At 34.2% G+C, this 21,841-nt stretch overlaps 1 protein-coding gene across 2 annotated transcripts in view; it reads right to left on the reverse strand.

Moving 5' to 3' along the window:
- Pus10 (pseudouridine synthase 10) overlaps positions 1-21,841 on the reverse strand; it is a 76,118-nt gene that overhangs the window by 19,936 nt on the left and 34,341 nt on the right. For both annotated transcript variants that reach the window (XM_026387172.2, XM_026387171.2), the window contains exons 5-14: positions 16,924-16,958; positions 14,184-14,295; positions 11,781-11,842; positions 11,429-11,474; positions 9,796-9,860; positions 8,253-8,338; positions 6,833-6,958; positions 2,207-2,263; positions 1,257-1,333; positions 1,108-1,163 (exon numbers count right to left, since the gene is read on the reverse strand). In XM_026387172.2, the coding sequence (XP_026242957.1) occupies positions 1,108-1,163; positions 1,257-1,333; positions 2,207-2,263; positions 6,833-6,958; positions 8,253-8,338; positions 9,796-9,860; positions 11,429-11,474; positions 11,781-11,842; positions 14,184-14,295; positions 16,924-16,958 (722 nt within the window). The remainder of the gene's footprint in view (positions 1-1,107; positions 1,164-1,256; positions 1,334-2,206; positions 2,264-6,832; positions 6,959-8,252; positions 8,339-9,795; positions 9,861-11,428; positions 11,475-11,780; positions 11,843-14,183; positions 14,296-16,923; positions 16,959-21,841) is intronic.

Consider the following 21,841-nt stretch of genomic DNA (forward strand, 5'->3'; position numbering starts at 1 on the left):
GCACTTCCTATTCTTCCTCCATCTCAGCCCTAGAAAACCATTAATTGATTTTCTGTCCCATATAGAGTTCCCTATTCTGAACCTTTCATATAAAATGAAATCCTACAATATGTGGTGTTTGGTGACTACCTTCTTTCACTTCAAAGAGCTATCAAGGCAGCTATGCTTCAGCACGTGTCAGTCTTTCAATCCTTTTTACTACTTAATAATATTCCATTATATGACATACAGTAGTCCCCCTTTATCTATGATTTCCCTTTTTCGCAGTTTCAGGTAAATTTTGGGCTGAAAATAATAAATGGAAAAATCCCAGAAATAAACAATTCACATTTTAAATAACATATTACACTATAAAGTTATAATTGTCCATTTTATTATTAGTTGTTATTGTTAATCTCTATTGTGCCTAATGTAGAAATTAAATTTTATTAAAGGTATATCTGTATAGGACAAAAGTATATGTAGAGTTCTGAAACTATCCAATTTCAGACATTCCCTGGGGGTCTTGGACATACCCTCCATGGATAAGGCTAAGAGGAATATACTGTGTCACACAGTTTATCCACAGATATTTGGGTAATTTCTATTTATATGATTTTTAAAAAATGCTACTGTGAACATTCATATACATTGTGTGGATGTATGTTTTCATTCTTCTTGCATATATGATATCTAGTAGTAGAATTGCTGGGTCATGTGGTAACTGTTTAATCTTTTGAGAAACTGTCAAACTATTTTCCAAAGTGGGCACACTTACAATTCCACCAGCAATGTAGGCTATAGTTTTTCTATATTCTTGTCAACACTTGTTTTTTTTTTTTTGTTTTTGTTTTTTTGTTGTTGTTTTTTTAAATAGTCAATCTAGTGAGTGTAAAGTAGGATTTCATTGTGGTTTTGATTTGCATTTCCCTAATGACTAATGATATTGAGTATTTTTTAATTTTTCATTGACTATTCGTATATTCTTCTTGGAGAAAAGTCTACTTAACCATTTCTCCATTTTAAATTAGAGTACATTATATATTCTGGATATAATTCCTTTTTCAGACATATAATTCACAACAAAAACTTCCCTTTTGAAATCATCTCCAGTAAGCCTACCCTTACCTTGAGACAAGCTGCAAGTCACGTACTTGGATTTTGTTAGATGACTTATTAATTTTCTATAGTAGCAGAAAAAGAAAAACAATGAGCAACTCTAGTTCAGTTACAGAGTTACAGAAACATGACGATTTCCATGTCATGAAGTGGTTTACCTGCTGAAGTTCCTTAATTTCTTGTGAAGTGAAATGTACTCTATGAGGATTCACCAGCTCAATTGCAAAGGGCCTTCCTGGCAGCACACACCCGTCATGAAACAGAAACGTGTTGATGGAGTTAACATTTGGGCTAATGCAAGAGGGTTAGGAGGTGTGAAAAACAGGTTGAGCACTAGAGGACTGAAAGTTTAGTGACATGACTATATCTGGGGGAGGGAAAGAATGTGTGAAAAGAAGCAAGGGGCTTTTGAAGAGGTGAGGGCTGCTAAACTCCAGCAGAGGCATTATGTGAAAATGACTGCTTTCCCGAAGGTCCACAAACAAGGCTGTGTTAATCACAAAATAAAATTCAAACAACCACTAATTAAATTGGTTACTCTAGCATAATGTTTTCACATGCAGGAATGCTCAAGTATACCAAGCTGAAATTCACTCTCCCAGCCTAATCCACTAGGGAAATACAAAAGCTATGATTCCATGAGAGAAAAGGACTACAGATCAAAATTTGGGATTAATACTCATCATTTTTCTTGTAATTCAACAAGATAAAATGAAAAAAAAGGGAAAGTCTAAGATAGCAGAATTATTTTTTAAATGAAGATGATCATTTTGAAAACTACTGGTGATTCTGAAGCATTTTTACATGGAATAACTAATAATCAAATTTAGGGGAGAAAAAATCAGGTACCTTCTTTTTAATGCACATAAAAGTCCCTTACAACCTACAGATATGAAATAAGGATGGGCTCTGAAGAAATGATTCCTGTAAAGACATATATAATATAATTTACAAAGGCTGCTCCATAATCCACAAGGCTTCCCCCCTTGGAGAAGCTCTGGGTTCTGCCTACTTTGGTTCTGACTAAGTGACTATGGAAAGCCTGCTGTTTGGGAAGGCTGACCATAGGGAAGTTACTTTTAATCAGGTGATGCTGATGCAATCTTACCATTTCCTAATGTTCTCACATCTACATCTTCTCTTCCAGAGGATGAGAAATTAAAACCTTTGGAAAGCATATCAAGAAAAAAACATCAGAGACATAAAAACCCTGAGACATTCATTTCGAACCTCTAGTAGAAACCCAATTTAAGCTCCTGAACAGTGGTACTAGATAGTTATCATCCCATCTCTAACCCCAATCTCTGTTGAAAATAGTAATGATAATAACAAGCAACACTTATTGAGCACATTTAATATCATTATTAAATGCCAGGCACCGGGGTAAAAATCATGCACACATTATTATATTTAATCTTTATAACTTTATGAAGCAAGCAGTAAATAAATAAAAAGAACACCAAGCTTTAAAAATTCAGGTAATTTCCCCAAGTCACACAATTAAATTGCAGAGCTAGGTCAAAAACCCATGGGAAAGCCAAACACAGAGCACTATTTGAAGGAAGGCCCCACCACCTTCCTGGTGACCAGCTTATGGTAAAACTTCTATCATCTTTTTTTACTTTCCTTAAAATAAATACATTTATTTAAGAATTAAACTCTAAGAGGTGGCAAGGGGAGGTTCAACTCTTTAAAAAATTCATTTTATAATGAAACCTAGGCTGAAACCATGATAAAACTAGCATACATTCTTCGATTAAGTAGATCATTGTAGACTAAAAGCCATAAATACTGGATGGGGAAATGGTGCTTTTTTTTTTTAAGATAGAGAACTGATAAATTATTTAATAAGTTGCTACCAATTTGCTACCAGCACGGTAGCAAATACTACCATTGAGAAGGCATTATTCTAAATGCTTTGTACATGTTAACACTGTCATTATCATCATTTTACTTTGAGGAAGGTGAGACAGAGACATGATACTTAAGGTCCTATCATTCTAAGAATTACAGATCCATTGGCAGGGTTAAGTATGAAACAGGTAATCTGGCACCCATTTCTTAACCACCCAACAATAACTGCATCACCAAAGACATGGCCAGAGGAACTCAGACTTGTACTTAGGGGGACAGAAAGGACCAGTCATCTTTGACCAAGGACTAGGAAAGGTTGGGATGTTTAGTCAAAAAAGTGGTGAAGATGGGCTGGGGATGTGGCTCAAGCGGTAGCACGCTCGCCTGGCATGCGTGCGGCCCGGGTTCGATCCTCCAGCACCACATACCAACAAGGATGTTGTGTCCGCCGAGAACTAAAAAATAAATATTAAAAATTCTCTCTCTCTCTCCTCTCTCACTCTCTCTTTAAAAAAAAAAAAAAAGTGGTGAAGTTTAAGGTCTCTGAACATACAGGTTGAAGGCTAGGAGAACTTTATTCATTTAGTAAACAAATACCTTTAGAGTGCCTACAATGTGCAAGGCCCTGTGCTTGATGCAGAGAGATAAACACAGTCCTAGTTACTATTGGTGGAGGGATATGTACTATAATATGCAAAAGTAAGCATGGGATAGGATATGCACAGGAACATTATTACACTAAGAGCACAATTCTACTACATGTTATGAAAATTTGAATTTATTCCTCAATATTCCAGTCACTTTGGGGAGCACAAGATGAGGAAGAACAAGACTTCTAAGAAGAGTAGATACGGAAAGTAGGAGGGGAAGAAGAACTGTATCCCTTTATTTATTTATTTATTGGTTCTTTTTAGCTATACATAAGATTCATTTTGACATAATTACAAAAGCACGAAATATAATTTGTTCTAATTCAGTACTTAGTAGTTCTCCTTTCCTTCTCCTGCTCCATTCCCTCTACTCTACTGATCTTTCTGCTCTTTATATATATTTTTTAATTTATTGTATGTAGATACACATGATGGTAAGTTCACTGTGGTATATTCATATATGTACATAGGAAATTCAGGTCAGATTCATTCTACTGTCTTTCCCTATCCTATCCTTCCTCCCTTCCCCTTCATTCCACTTTGTTTACTCCATCGACCTTTCTTCTCTTTTTCTTTTATCCTCCCCACCTTAATTTGGATTACCTTCCACATATCAGAGAAAACATTATACCTTTGATTTCTTGGGACTGGCTTATTTCACTTAGCACGATAGTTTCCAGTTCCATCCATTTACCAGTAAATGTCATAAAGTCATTCTTCTTTATGGCTGAGTAATACTCAATTGTGTATATATACCACAATTTATCTATTCATCTGTTAATGGATACCAAATTGGCTCCCTAGCTTGGCTATTGTGAATTGTGCTGCTATAAACACTGATGTGGCTACATCACTATAGTATGCTGATTTTAAGTTCTTAATATATACCGAGGAGTGGGATAGCTGGGTCAGGTCATACATTGGTTCCATTCCTAGTTTTCTGAGGAATCTCCATACTGCTTTCCAGAGTGATTGCATTAATTTGCAGTCTCACCAACAATGTATGAGTGTACTTTTCTCCCACATCCTCACCAACATTTATTGTTACTTGTATTCTTGATAATTGCCATTCTAACTAGAGTGAGATGAAATCTCAGTATAGTTTTTAAAAAAATATTTTTTAAATAATGTTATTGGGGCTGGGGTTATAGCTCAGCGGTAGAGCACCTGCCTCACACACATGAGGCAAGATAGATAAATAAATAGGCAGATAAATAAATAAATAAAGATACTGTGTTCATCTTTAAAAAAAATCTTTAAAAAATAATGCTATTGTATTTTTTATGCCTTTATATTACTTATTTATTTTTATGTGGTGCAGAGGATCGAACCCAGTGCCTCACATGTGCTGAACAAGCACTCTACCACTGGGCCACAACCACAGCCCCTAGTATAGTTTTAATTTGCATTTCTCTAATTGCTAGAAATATTGAACATTTATTCATACATCTGTTGACCACTGTACTTCTTCTTTTGAGACGTTTCTCTTTAGTTCCTTTTCCATTTATTGATCGGGCTGTTTTTTGGTGTTACGTTTTGAGGGGTTTTGGTTTTTATTGGGGGGGTATATCCTGGATATTAATGCTCTGAGGAACAGGTGGCAAACATTTTTTACAATTCGGTAGGCCCTCTCTTCATGCTTGTTTTCTTTGCTGTGAAGAAGCTTTTTAATTTGATGCCATCTCACTTATTGATTTTTAATTTTACTTCTTGTATTTTAGGAGTTTTGTTAAAGATGTCAGTTCCTGAGCTGACATGCTGGATTGTTGGGCCTACATTTTCTTCTAGCAGTTGCAAGTTTTCTGGTCTAACTCTTAAGTCTCTGATCCACTTTGAGCTGACTTCTATGCAGGGTGAGTGATAAGGGTCTAGTTTCATTCTTCTACATATGGATAATCAATATTCCCAGCACCATTTGTTTAAATGGCTATCTTTTCTCCAACATATGATCTTGGCACTTTTGTCAAGTATCAGATAACTGTAATGTATGTGGGTTTGTCTCTATGTCTTCTATTTCATTGATCTTCATGCCTTTTTTGGTGCCAGTACTATGCTGTTTTTGTTACTATAGCTCTGTAGTATCATTTGAGGTCCAATATTGTGATCCCGCCTGCTTGACTTTTTTTACTAAGGATTGCTTTGGCTATTGTGAGTCTCATTTTTCCAAATAAATTTCATAACTGCTTTTTCTAGATCTGTGAACATAAGAATTGCATTGAATCTGTATAGTGCTTTTGGTAGTATGGTCATTTTGACAATATTCATTCTGTCTATCCAAGAACATGGGAGGTCTTTCCATCTTCTAAGGTCTTCTTCAATTTCTTTCTTTAGTGTTCTACAGTTTTCATTGTAGAGGTCCTTCACCTCTTCTGTTAGATTGCTTCATTTTCTTCTTAACGAATTAGAGCTAGAAGGGACAACTGTACCTTATCTAGATCATCTGCCTTCCTTCTCAAAGCACACTCTTCTTAAGATTTTTCAGAGAGAAAAACAGATATCTAGCTGGTTCCTGATAAAAAGGTCTTCTCCTCAGGCTAGGAGCCCCATTCTAAAAAGTTACATTCTAAAAAGTGACATAACTCATTGCCTGCAGTTTTTCCTGACATGTAACATGATTTCCTGTGATTGAAATCTTACTCCTTGTTCTCTTATCTAACCCCAGGGTGAAATCACAGGACTTCATGCTGCCTTTGACCTGACAGACTTGTTGAGACAAGGATAACATAAGCATAACAGGATCTGACTCATTCCACACACTCTGGGTACATTAATATTTAAGAAATTAAAACAATACACTGTCATGAAGTCCTTGTAAAATGGCTACTGTTGATCTATTTTCTCAAGGCCTCAACTTCATCCCAATATACTTTATAGGTTAATATAGAAGCCAGATATTTGCCAATGACAACTCTTGAACAAGCACTGGATATGGAAGCTGTGTTTTAATTTCCTCATATTCCCCAAAAGAAGCTAAGGCTACGGTATGCTGAGGCCAGGGGTTAACTGCATTCATTGAAAAGTAGTTTCATCTGTTTTGAGTTTCCCAGAAAGGAGCAGTGATTTTGAGAAGGAAGAGCCCTGGACATAACAATCCCTGTTCATGGGAAGCCCAGAGCCAAGAGGACCAGACCCGGTAATGATAAATAAAATTTAGAAATCTTTCCCGCCGCTCCCAAGAAATCTATTCATAAATAACAATGTGTTTAAAATAATAATATCATAACACTTACTCTCTGCTTTGAATACTGTCAGCAGATGATCTGAAATTAATTCTTCCACTGAAGATTCCAGCTTCCTTTCTCCATCAATTATCCAAGGAGTTTGTGGTAGATTCCTGGAATATTTATTGTATCTCCCTGCCAAAGAAATATCAGGTAGCCTCAATGGAACAGTGTGATGAACACAATAGGATAAAGAGAAGCAACAACTACTTACTGAGTGCCAATATTCTAGGTACTATGATGCAGAACAAGGCCTAGCCTTTAACTAATTCACTTGTTTTCCATGTATTGGGGAGCCAGCACACAGAAATGAAGATAATTAAAAATATTTAAAGTAACAATAGAATAGATGGCTAAAGACATGATATGAATGGTGTATTAAGTAAGTTTGAAAGGAATGCTCAATATATTTTATAATATGACTGGCTGATTGAACAAGTTATATAATATTATGGTATATACCAAGGATCATTAAGAAAATAAAAATTATTGCTTTTATATGTGACTAATAATACTTTCAAAGTAATAGTCACTGGTGACAACATATTCCAAAGAACTCAAATATAGGAAATTTTGAAATTTTTCTAAGTTAAAACAAAAAACAAAACACCCCAACAGACTATGACTCACTGTTTTATGAATAAAGCTATACTAAGCCGGTAGATTTTACTGCCCTAGGGCAGGCTAAGAGCAATTTCATTTCACCTATTACTATGAAGGAGCTATATCTGACTGACTTTCTCTTTTTCTCTCTTTCTTTCTTCCTTTTTTCACAGTACTGGAGATGTAACCCAGGGGTACTCTAACACTGAGCTACATCTGCAGTCCTTTCTATTTTTTATTTTGAGACAGGATCTCACTAAGTTGCCCAGGTAGGCCTTGAATTTGTGATCCTCCTGCCTTAGCCTCCTGAGTATGTGGGAATATAGGTGTGAATCACTGAAGCAGTTAAAACTGTCTGCTATCTAACTACTCGGGAAAGTCAATATAACAATTATTTTTTCAGGTGAAAGCCAAGTGTTTGGTCATTTCGACATAATAATATCATTTTTTCAAGTTTGCTTTCCATGTTATAAAATATCTTCAGTGCTATAGTCTTTGATCACTTTGGGTCTTCACATCTGTCTATATTTCTACCCACCTATGATGTAAACTACTAAAACCTGGAAAGTTGTCACTTCCATTTGGCATAACATTTGAAATAACAGCTCTCCTAAGGATTTTTTTAAACTATATTCCCTAAGGATCTTTAGGACAGCCTACAGAATCTAAAAAAAAGATTGGGTATTAGTGTTACATATCAAAAGAGTAAACTAACCAGAACATCATAACAACAATAAAAATAAAACAGAAAAGGAGTCAACTGAGTTGTTCAGAAAGGACAACAGTAGGTTGACGGTATACATATATTCTAGACAAAATATTTTACCAGCCACAAAAACAGCACCATGAGCACATTCAATTTCAAGAACAGTGCAAACAGCCTTTGGTGAGTTTGGAGGACAAGGAAACTGCCTGTAAAACAAAACAAATTTTACAGCTACTATTTTCCAGACATGATATTGAATTACAAAACTAAGATGAATCAGCATTGTCTGAGACACAAACAGAACCTGAGGTTCTCAAGGACTATACACCTCTCCCTAACTTTTAGTTTTGAAACAATAAAGTTATTTTAGGCCTCTGGAATAACACTTTTAATTTATGAGAGTGGCACTAAGTTTATGAGAGCTCTGATGCTACCTTTTATGCTCAGGAGGTCTCATTTTCCCAAATGAATTTCACAGCCTTGAGATTTGGGGATGGGGGAATCCATATCTATGAAGTGGAAGCCTCTCCAGGCTCTTCAATCATTTTGCTCTCCCTGTCACTTGCTGCTGGCTTACCTACATGATACTCAGTTCTTTGGGTAAAGCTAATATGCAGTAAGTGGTCCCACTTACGAAGTGCATCCCACCTGTGGGAAATAAGTCCCAACTGTCAGGGAGGGCGCTTGACCACTTTTCCTTTTGCTTTCTTCTCATTCCAAATAAGACCTTGGGAATTAGATTACGTGGGGGGGGGGGGTGTGGTTGACACAGTCCTCTTAGCTAAGAAACTTTAAACCTACTGAGGACAGACAGGAAAAAACAACATATAGCTTTATTCTCTATCCATCATCTAGAAATTTGCAAGTTCAAAACTGGAAACTACCTGTAAATAACTAGATATAGATTTAACCCCAAATGCATGGTTTGGAAATTTCCTGTGTATAAAGTAAAATTTACTCTCTAAAATTTAATAAAAATATTTTTCCATTCTGAGACTCTGTCAGAGATATAAAACCCTCCTTATAATATCATTGCTTGAAATTTATTCAAGTATCTTCTGGAAGAATAACCACAATAATATTTTATTTATAAATATACTGAGAATTATAATGTAAGGTTTATTGTATTTTAGCATATTTTAACAATTTATATTTTAGAAGAAGGCACTGATTTCCAAAGAGCTGGTTGACTTGCCTAAGATTTCAACTGGGGAAACAGAGTGGACTTGATTAAAATCAAGTTTCCTGACTTCCTAGCCAGTGCTATTCCCATTACAAGTAAGAAAATTCCCCAGTCTTCTCCCTCCTCTGGAGATGGGCCAAGCTAGGACATATAGGATTAGTTAAGTAATAGAAATGGCACTGGGCCTGAGGTCCACCCTCTGTTACCCAGTTGAAAACATAAGCAAGTCAATTCCTCTTCGGATCTCAATATCCTCTTCTAAAATATAAAGAAGTTAGACTTGACTCATAATTTAAATATTAGCTTAACAAACATTTACTGAACACCACTACATGCCAGTTACTATATCAGGAACTGGGAATATAAGGATGACTAAAATGCAGTCCTGGTCCCTGAAATACATCCAGTCTTGTCTTGGAGATAATCTGAATTATCTTTAACATTCCCTTTATTCTAAAATTCCATGATACTTCTACTTACTTGCGGAAATCCTCTTCTTTTATCTTATTCAAAGCTTTCATAACTGCCATTCTAGTGAATACCGACTATACGGGGTAAAAGGAAAATTAAAAGACATTTTATTACCTAGACAAAAAAAAAATCAGAGCTGAAACACAGAACACAGTTGGAGAAATTATGTCATTTTACACACATAAAGGGGAAAATACTTACTATTTTCAAGAAAATAAGTAAAACTTAAGCAGTCATAATGTCAGTTCTGAAACTGGTATACCTCTACTCTTTCTCTTCAATTTGATCTATTTCTGCACTACAAGGCAGACCAACAAAACATGTGTTTTTGATGGCATTATCTCACTCCTCTCAAAATATGGCATTCTTCAAATATAAAAATGACAACATTGTAGGAAATGTGCTTGATTTTTCCCCCCAAACCTCAATTCCATTTGTTAATCTCAAGGTATTGAATCAACATGGTAAAGCTCCAGGTGTGCCATGATATAAGAAAAGTAATGAGGGACTGGGGTTGTGGCTCAGTGGTAGAGCACTTGCCTACCATGTGTGAGGCATAGGGTTTGATCCTTAGCACTACATAAAAATAGACAAAGGTATTCTGACCATCTACAACTAAAAAAAAAAAAAAAAAAAATTTAGATTGTTTCCCCCTAAAAAAAGAAAAGTAAGGAGACAATGCTTTAGACTTAGTCTGCATTTCTAATTATTTCCATACACAGTATTTGACAAAAGTTATTAACTTCTTCCCCCAGTTCTAAATAAGCCAATTAGTAGTCAAATCAAGAAGAAAGACCCAGATATCTTTGAAAATAAACATATTCTTTTTAACAACTACTGAACAAAATGGATGTTAGTAAAATTGTAGGAATGCTTAACTATAAAATACCAGATAAGTAATGGGAGTATGAAAGATTGCCCCAACAGCATGTCATGCTATCTTATTCTGGCATAATATGAACTAAAAGAATATGATAACTAATTTGTTCACTGACATGAAAATCAGCTAACATTAGACAACAAAGGAGAGTCTGAATAAAATATCCTTTTTGCGAATGTGGCCTGAAATATCTACAAAGGTTGAGTATCTCTAATCTGAAAATCTAAATTCCAGGTTAGGGATGCCTAACCAGTAAAGTATACACAAATATCCTGAAATTCAAACAATTTCCAAATCTGAAACATTTATGAACTAAGCACTGTTGAATAAGGTACACTCAATCTGTATTAATTTATGACTATCCTAATAAATAAAATAACTTAGCTTGGATTAGATTTTTTTAAAACTAATTTCTGGAAAGTATGTATTAGACAAAAGTTTGGGACACTGCTGATACTTGCCATGGATTTTCCCTGATGGTGCAATTTGGTGGATTAAAAACTGAAAGCTGGTTAATAATAATATCATTGAAATACTGGTTCTAAATTTAAGGAACCAGTGGAACAACCCAGACGCAGGCACAAATATGGATATGTATGTGCAATGACTTCACAGATGAAGGCAAAGGTGCTAAGAATTGAAAAAACTAAATGTAGCAAATGAAAATATTTAAAGATTAATTTTGGCATAAGAGAGTTGCCACATTTCCAGTGCATTTTCATTTTATTGTTACCTTCATATTCAGCTCAAAAGAATCCTTACCTGCTTATTTTTGGCTGGCTTGAAACAGTCTGGGAAAATTTTACCTCTGAAATAAAATTCAAGTGAATATAAAAAGTTAATTAGTTTATTGGAGGTAGATATAAGTCAATTAAATATATTTTACACAACATGATTGCTAAACTCAAGATATCAGAAGTAGACAAAATTAATCTCTTACATGAGCTACCCTGGTTTACCTAGAAACCTTAAGTTAGAAGGCACACTTTTAATGTACTAAAATATGACAAGTTCTGAAATGTTAATTAGAAAGAGAAACATTACTATTTCAATGAAAACCAAAAGCATTAACAATTTTACAAAATTTGACACTGTCGTTTACATGGCAACTTACAGGAAGTGGCAATCCCCAACTGTTTCTGGGTGAGCAAAGACCACACTCACTTCAAACAAGCTCTAAAAATTATAAAGACAGTTTTAAAATGAGCAAAAGGAAACTAACATCTTACAACTTATGACTGGATATAGAAATTAACTCTCAAAGACTGGCTCAAACAAAGTGACAAGGAAAACTAGAAATATTACTACTACTCTCAAACCAGCTTGTTCACAGGGCAGCTGTAAAGGAAACTTTTAGATTGATTTTTGTTGTTTTTCTTTTTTTTTTTTTTTTTAACTTGTAAACCTCAGTCACTAGAGATATTACCAAGAAAGTTTTAAAGTAAAATCAAAACAAATTTGTGTAATTTTTTAGACAAATATAAAAATTAGGTACAAAGATGAATCGGAATTCAATCAGAATTCAGGGAACCAGAAAGAATAACTAAAAGAAACAACTTATTCTGTCAATACTATGATTAGAATTTTTAATAAGGCAAAACACATTTTATTTGCATCTCTAAAAATTCTGTATGAAGTATACATATATATGTATGTGGATATATATATATAGAGAGAGAGTGTGTGTGTATATATATATATATATATACATACATACATATATATGTGTGTGTGTGTTTGTGTGTGTGTGGTGCTGGGGATTGAACCCAAGGCCTTGTGCACGCAAGACAAGCACTCTACCAACGGAGCTATATCCCCAGCCCTTGTATGAAGCATATTTTAAGTGCTCAAATTTCTAATGGATTTGAGATAGATAAATCTTAATTTTTTTGTATTGTTACAAAAGTAACACCTACAAATTATAAAATAATCAAATACAGGATGGTTTTTCACTTCCAATCCACAGAAATAGAACTATTAACAATTTAATATGTTTCTAGACATATTTGTGAATATAAACATATATATGTACATTTTAAAATATTAAACATGCTTTTGGAAAATTGCTTTATTTAATCTTTTTTTCATAAACATTTTTGAATTTTAAGTGTCAGATATTTAAGTTATAGAAAATTAATCTAAAATTTAAAAAATGCTATATTCTTTTACATGCACATCTTGTACATAAAACAGCACAATTTCATATTCTATATACTTTTATCTCCACAGAGAATATATAAAATTTCACATTAAAAAAGATATAAATGTTATACTTTGTTACAATTTGTCTTTTTTACTGAGTTACAATTTCTTGTTTTTTATTTAGTTCTGTGTATTTACTGATTTCTATATGTACTAAGTTCATTGGATTGCTAATAAGCCTATTAGTTACTCTAGAATTACAATAATGAAAGAGCTTTTTTTGCTCCTTATCCAAATTTGCAAAATAAAATTAAAATGAACCACGTTTTCTATTAAAGAAAACTTCACTCAGTCTGACTCTATTAAAACATTATTACATCTTTTGTTTTCTATTTTCTGTTTTCACTGATTCAACATGTAAAAGTATTTGTGCTCCCAAACTGAAATTCGAGGTAAAAATATTTTGCATTCATGACTTCTCTTTATCTCATTTCCTCTTCATACTATTTATGGTTTTATTTTCTGTTCTCTCAGTATTCAGTTTAAAGGACAGTCATATGTGTTCTAACTAATAGAAGCATAAACAGTATATAATTTAGGATTTAAAAAAAAAAACTAGCTTTGTAAGATGGTTTTGTGATTTTATCTGAATATGGGTGTATCTGATATTCCAGGAATTTCCTTCAAGCAAAATGATGATGCAATAAAGCCATACTATTAAAATCTAATTTAAGATGAGCTAGGAATATGTTCTGTTTTCACATCCAGCAACCTATTGGGCTCTTCTCTGAAATTCAATATTCCAGAGATTGAAGCAGTCTTCTCTGAAATTATCAGAAAGGTGACAAAGGGCTCTCAATTCAAAAGCAGCCTCTGTCTCAAAATAAACAGAAGGAACTGAATGCCAACAAAGTGGGATAGATTGAGCCCAAGCTCACTATAGTTGAATCGGTACTGCCTGTATATTTGGAGACAATATTAGCCACAGATTAACCAAAATTAAATAAGTCTAGAGTTGACTCAGTACTTGTCAGTTATTTATATATTGCTTAATATCAGTAAATCTGCCCCCCTCCCATGAAACTATGAATACATCAGAGGAAAAGATTCATTTCTAACCTTTTAAGGTCAATTAAGGTACATATTACTTGTTATACTCATAAGTGTCTTGGATCACAAAGAACTCTTTAGGGAATAAAAACAAAAGAGGCTTTATCTTCAATGTATGACTGTTAGAAATCAACATTTTTAAAAGCTTGGAAATCCTTTACTTAACTATTTAAGCAGAAAATTCCTCTGGCTAATCCAAACCCTGCCACAGAATAAAGTAAAATAAAACCACAAATGAAATTAACAATGCTGATGACCCCGATACCTTTCCATCAATGGGAACACCCAGTTCCTCTGAAAACAGGGGGTATGTTATCCATTTGTAGGCTTCTTTTAGCTGAACTATATCATTTCTTCCCAGTGACAGACTCTGTTTTCTGAGAAATAAAAAATAATTCACTGACATCAAAAACTTCACTTTTTCTGTTAAAGGCAAGTATTTATATAATTATACTTACTATATTACACATTATATAGAAATCTGAGAATAAAGTGAACAAAAATTCCTTACCTCATGCAACTATATTCTAGTGAAATAAAGGAAGCAATTTTTAAAGCTTTATTGACAAAAGTACACTAATCTGTTTTTCTGGGCTGGAATTGCCAGATTCTAGGATTTATACATTCTGGAAAGGTAGAAAAGAGATGATTGTTTACTGCTCATATCCCTGTTTAAAAATACTTGCATCTAGCTAGGCATGGAGATTAACACTTGTGATCCCAGAGACTTGGGAAGTTGAGGCAGAAGGATTCCAATTTCTAGGCCAGCCTCAGCAATTTAGTGAGGCCCTAAGTGACTTAGCGAGACTCTGTCTCAAAATTTAAAAAAGGGACTGGGGATATGACTTAGTGATAAAGTACCCTGTGTTCAATCCTCAGTACTAAAACAAAAACAAAAACAAAAAAACTTGCATCTGTCTTGCTAAAAATGGGACTTAATTTTGGGAAATCAATGTAAAATCTCTCCTATTTTTCTTTGCTGCTGAAAATATTAAATCCTGAAGTATTAATGTTCTGAAATGCTCATCAATGTACTTCCAGATTCTTGTCTGAAAAAAAACTTCACATTCCCCCCAAATTGACTCATGAACCAATACACAGATTTTAGAAAGTCCCTATTATGAGATCTAGATTTAGTCTAAAATTGTGATAGAAAGAAACTGAGGTAAGAGGAAAGAAAAACATGGTGTGGTATTACTAAAACTGCTCTACTCTGTTGAGAACAGGGACAGTACAAACAAACTAACAAGTCCATATAATTCAAATAAGTAAAACTTCAAAACAGCCTGGCTATTTACAGGGCTGTTTTTAACAAAAGAGTTCCTCTGAACCATCCCTTTTAATGACTAATTTTCAGTGATAAAAATTAGATTTATATCCATTGCAATATCCATTGTATTTTAATTCTGTAAGAATAAAAGACATTACTAACTGCAGGTAGAAAACAAAAGTAATTTAGCTAATTGTTAAACTGAATTTATCAGGGTGGGGGAAGAATATAAAGACACCATCGTTCTCTAAAAATACAAATTAAAAAATAATCTATCTACTCATTCTGTATCTAGCAGAGATTCTAACTGGTTACAGAAATGTTTTAATATGCTTTGGGATTATAGTTTAAATACCCAGATAAGCCCTACGACAAATAATCAAATTACTCCTCTACATTCAAGGATTTATTCAAATATGAAGCTTCACAAACTGTTTCTAATTCTTTGTTCATCAAAAACATTCAGGCATTTAAAAGACTATCTTGATACTGTATCAACAGTTTAATGATATATACATAAACTAACATCACAGCTGAAAGTGTATAATTAATGTGTGTGGATACATTTTTAAGAATACAATGTAAAGGATAAAATATGTAACAAAAACACAAGAATGGAAACTATTTAAAAAATTATTTAGATTCCAATTATTTAAAGTGCAAAGGGTTGCAGTAATTTAAGTCAATCCTAAAAATGAGTTAAAACATTATTCATTACATATTTAAGAAAATTGTTTTTTAAATCCTTCACAATACTTTGAAATATATTTAGAGCATCTTAGTCCAGTGGAGAAAATTGTCTCAAATTTTAAAACTTAAAAGGGACTAAGTATGTAGCTCAGTGGTAGAGCCCTAGCCTAGAATGTATGAGACTCTGGGTTCAATCCCCAATATCATTAAAAAACACAAACAAACAAACCCACTCAGTTGGCAATCACATTCCAACTGGAACACAAGACTATTTACTTTGCTTACCAAGCTTAGTGTGAATATTCTTGTTTATTGAAGAAATATTAATGTTTGATTATATAGTACCACCCCAAGAAAGGAGTGTATTATATATTATATTTAGCACTGAATTTCCTCCCCAATATCCAAAAATTCTAAAACTCCAATACATTTGGTCTCTAAGAATTTCAAAAAAAGACTGTACAGGGCTGGGGCTATAGCTCAGTGGTGGAGTGCCTACCTTGCACGTGTGAGGCACTGGGTTTGTTCCTCAGCACCGTATAAAAATAAATAAAGATACTGTGTCTATCTACAACTACAAAAACTTTTTTTAAAAAGGCTGTACATTTATGTTTTCTATGAGTTAGCAGTGTATAAATTCATTCTGGCTTAGCTAGAATTTTACAATTTATCTTTTATGTCCTAGTTTTATAATTTATTTTCTAAGACCAACATAAAAGTTATTATTTTAATTTCCCAAATTACATAAGTGCCTAATACATATAAAATATGTATTTATGTATATACATTCACATTAATATACACATACAAAAAATAAACCTACTTTAATAGATTACTAATAGGCTATGCAAGTAAACTAACTAAATAAGGTTGATAAAATAAAAAATTGCTTCTTTGTGCCAATTTCCGAGAGAGAGAGAGAGAGAGAGAGAGAGAGAGAGAGAGAGAGAGAGAGAGAGAGAGAGACAGTAGCAGTAAAAGTATTTAAGAATTAGATAGCTTGTATTTAAATGGTGGTTAAAAACTCCCTACCTAAATTACTTACCCCATTTCCTGTTTTACCAGCAACCATGCAGCATGCTGTAGGCAATTTAGTCACACCCAGAAAGAAGAGAAAAGGGGAAAAGTTCAGTGAAATTAAGTTCCAATATCATTACTGAAGTGCTTAACTAATTTGCTAATGTAACTTCCCTTGTTAGGAGAGGAGTTGAGTTTAAAAATTTTGCAGTGACCTCAGTCTTGTTTAAAATCAGAAATGGGGTAAGATTTCTTTGCAGTGCTGAGCTGCTGTGGCCTATGAATTCAGGGGTATCCCCCTCCTTTTACATGTTTCTATTTTTCATTAATGAAGTATGAGTGATTTTTAACATGGGTAGATTACATTTTTTCTTAAAATACCTTATTATTTCATGGGAGAAAGCTCAAAGGGACTGAATACATAGTTCCCAAAACACAGAACTGAAGGTTCCAGTTTTTTTGTTTTTGTTTATTCAGTTAAGGAAAACATTTTTAACTCTATCTACTTCATGATATTCACTTATATGTTCAGGAGTTAAATGTAGTAAAGTCTGCAACTCACCAAGAAATACAACAAAAACTAAGATGGATTTATGGGTAGATAAATGGATGGCCAGATATATAATAAAGCAAATATATATATATATATATATATATATATATATATATATAAAAGTAACAATTGTAGAATCCAATTGGCCTTGGGATGTTTGTTAACAATTCTTTAAACTTTTCTATACATTTAAAAATTCTCATAATAAAGTGTTAGGCGAATGTTCTAGGAAGGATTAATAAAAAAACTGTTAAAAATGAAGATAACATTTATAACCACTGAAGTTATAAGGAGCAAATAAAATTCATGTAAAATGCTTTGCATAGTAAATATGTGCCACTGAGATTTCCCAGTTTTCCGTTAGATTCCCACAGCTTTCACTTCAGTAAAAGGTAATGACATGGCCTGCCCACAATGTATGGCATCTTGTGAACAAGTCAATAATATTAATACCATAGTCTCTGCTTTCACAGGTCACAAAAATGGCCAGTCATTAGCATTCACATTTACTTCACGACATGGCAATACACACACACACACACACACACACATACACACACACACACAAATACATATGTACAGCCCCTCTCCTTTTCAATAAACAGGTCTTCCCTCAAATGACTGGAAGAACACCAGACACTTCTAAAGACCTGTGATCATTGAAAATATGAGGTATATTAATACGTTCAGACTTGAGTCAAGGAGAATGAACTAATCACCAGCTAAGTAAGAACTCTTCCCAATGCCTGATTTATTGTTTTTACTCTGCATGCTACCTCAGCCTAATACCATTTAAAGTACTACAAGACCCCTTATTTCCTTCCATTTATTGAACCCCTATTTCAAAGTGTATGGGCATATACAACTCATAGATTACTAGGAATTAGAAAACCTAGTTTTATGCTCCACTTAATTTCTGGAATTCAATTTCCTAATATGTAAAATTATAGAGTTGGACTAAGATTATTAAAATTTAAACTTTTCTGAAGGGGCTGAATGTTATCATTAGTAGACATCAGTTAATATACTGCTTTATAGTAAATGCTATTGATAGGATTGTGAACCAGGCATGGTAGTGCACACCTGTAATCGCAGTGGCTCATGAGATTAAGGCAGGAGGATCAAAAGTTCAAAGCTAGCTTCAGTAATTTAGCAAGACCCTAAGTAACTTAGTAAGACCCTGTCTCTAAATACAAGATTTTTAAAAAGAGTTGGGGATATGGCTCAATGGTTAAGCATCCCTAGGTTCAAGCCCTGGCAAAAAGAGGGGGGAAGGAAGGAAGGAAGAAAGAAAGGAAGGAAGGACTGATAAGATTTTAAGATTTTTAAGATGATGGAAAAAAATAAATGGTCTCCAAAACTGAAATCATGTTGTCTCACACTTCCTCCAGCCTCATACTTTAAGAGATCAATAAACAATTATTCCTTCATCTATTCAGGGATATTAATAATTCCTTGGCAGGAATATTGTGAGAATTCAATGAAATCATGAATAGAAGTTACCAAAGATTCCTATCATGTACTTATTAAATGGTAACTATTATTGTTATTAAAATGAAAACTCATCTCTAATTTGTAAATATAACTCTTTTACCCCTTAAAATATTTATAGAATTAGGTCTCATTCCTTCATATCCCCAAACTGCTATAGATAGTTCTAGAATCTCTCTCATCAATGAAATCTACAGAGAACCATCTGTTTCTTTCTGAAGGTATATCAGATTCCTCTGTTCTTTTTAATAACCTTTTTGTCTCTTCTTTTGAGACAAATTTTGTTCTCTACACTCCCTTTCCAGGTGATGACAAGTGTGCAATGTATCCTGCCATCCTCTGATTATAAAGTAGGGCAGAACTGGAGGTTGCCAAGGGAAACCATATAACCATGTGTAATGTGAAATTAAATCAAACGTCTTTAGTACCTGAGACTTGCTAAAGGGTTTTTCCTTCCTAATCCTCTGCAGGCTCCCTGCTCAAGCACGCCAGCAGGTTGGACAGAACTAATCACACAGCAGGGGCTAGAAGGCTGAATCCCAAAGAAGTCAGTATTGCCCAATTATAGAATTTTTACCACATGCTAAAAATGCCCTGGACATGCTTCTTTTAAGGAAAAAGAAGTACATTTCTCCCTTTCAGGTCACAAAGATAATCTTAATAAATGTTCTATTCCTTAGTCAGTGGGGAAAAAATCCATTCTCTAGAGTAAGCAATTAAATTCTTTCTCCCCAATAGAACCAAATGGCATTAAAGTTATCAAGTTTAATCAAACTGATACCAGAGGCAGTATGTCACTGCCTGAAAATTCAGGAACTACACAATTTAATCCTGGAATCCAACTTTATGCAAGAATTCTAGGTAAGTCCTAAATGGAGCAGTTGAATGACCATCTGCTAAAGTGCTTGTGTGTGCTCTGGTAAAACACACACATATGCGTGTACATGCAACATTCTATGCCCAGGAATGGCACTTGAGTTTAGAGTTCTGTGCTGAGGTTTATCTAGCACCAAACAGAATGGATGACAGTGAGACCAGGGATTGAGGTTGATTTAAGCACAGTTGGCGGGAAGGAAGGACAGATGGGGAAGCATTAAAAAAGGCATGCTGGGGAAATATAATTCAGTAAAGTTGAAGTTTAATATATGAACATGTGTGCAAAATTGAGGGAAAGGTTCAATGATTAGAGATGTAACTGGAACAGTCAGAATGTTTTGAGTATCACACAAGGGCATGAACCCAAAGACAGAAACCATGCCACACGAAGTGCGATATCTGGGCTGGGGATGTAGCTCTACTACTGTAGAATATCTGCCTAATATGTAGGAAGCCCTAAGTTCAATACCCAGCACCATACCACAAAGCAAAGCCACATTTATGTATATATAAAGTCCTGTAGTAGCACAGAGAAAAGTATATTTGATCCTTGAATCTTCTATAATTCATCAAGACACAATAGAGCCATTTTCATACTATTGTTTTTCTTACGTGGTAGTTTAAGAGGAAAATAAAGAATTACTTATACCAAAACATTTTTTATACATGGTAAAATATTGTAGGAGAGTCATGTGTTCCAGAAAAAATGAAGAGGATAAGAAGAGTTCACTTTTCACATTTTTATTACCTATTTGAACCTTATAAACACATCTGAGTCAGTAATTCCTGATAAAGGGAAACCAACACTTGATCAAAAGGTAAATTCTGCCCTTTTATATATAATCTCTTGCAAGGTGGCTTATCTCTTTAGGCCTTGGTTTCTCAACCATAAGATGAAGGGATTCAATATTTAAATATTTGGGGGGTACCTCCTATGTGGCGAAATCTTTACTGAGAATAAAGAGATGAAAGGCCAGTCTCAGACCATGAGCAAACCCATGAACTAAGAGGGAAAATTTATAATAAGCACTAATAATATTAGTAATAACATCCATGAAAATAATTAAAATACAAAGTAGTGGGAGCTATGACAGGGATACAGTTGAGGGAACATGGAAAGGAATCTTAGTTTTTAGTCTTGTAGGGAAAAGAAATGACACTTATTCTGAGCTTTGAAGGATCAATTGCTCAGAATTAACTGGGGAAAATATATTCCAAATAAAAAATTCCTAAAATGCAAAGGTCAGAGAATGCTAGGAAGGTTCTGGGAACTAACTACAAAAAGCTAAGGATGGGGCTGGGGATGTGGCTCAAGCGGTAGTGCGCTTGCCTGCCATGAGTGTGGCCTGGGTTCAATCCTCAGAGCCACATACAAATAAAGATATTGTGTCTGCCAAAAACTAAAAATAAATATTAAAATTCTCTCTCTCTCTCTCAAAAAAATTAATTAAAAAAAAAGCTAAGGATGTGTGACTGGATAATGCAAAGAAAGAAGCAGGAATGCAGATTATAAAAACATCAAACCCATATTAAGAAGTTTAGATTTTATACTTAAGGCATTATGGTGCTTAGGATTTTAATCAATGGAGTGGCACAAACCTATTTTGTCTTCAGGAATGTTCACTCTGGTTGAGAATTTGAGGAGGAGGATGGGAACTAAGGAATGAAGACACTTGATAAATAAAGCAGTGATTCAAGCAAGAAGTAGTACGTTGTGGCAAAGTGGGCACAGTGGCATGTCTGTTATTCCGGTTATCAGAGAAGCTAAGGCTCCAGGATAGATGTCTTCAGGAATGTTCACTCTGGTTGAGAATTTGAGGAGGAGGATGGGAACTAAGGAATGAAGACACTTGATAAAGTAAAGCAGTGATTCAAGCAAGAAGTAGTACGTTGTGGCAAAGTGGGCACAGTGGCATGTCTGTTATTCCGGTTATCAGAGAAGCTAAGGCTCCAGGATAGATGAAACAAAACAGACATGCTTCAGTCTTGACTTTCAGTGTCATAGGATAATGAGTAATAACCTAAC

The sequence above is a fragment of the Urocitellus parryii genome, chromosome 12, assembly GCF_045843805.1.
Source record: "Urocitellus parryii isolate mUroPar1 chromosome 12, mUroPar1.hap1, whole genome shotgun sequence".
Lineage (NCBI taxonomy): Eukaryota > Metazoa > Chordata > Mammalia > Rodentia > Sciuridae > Urocitellus > Urocitellus parryii.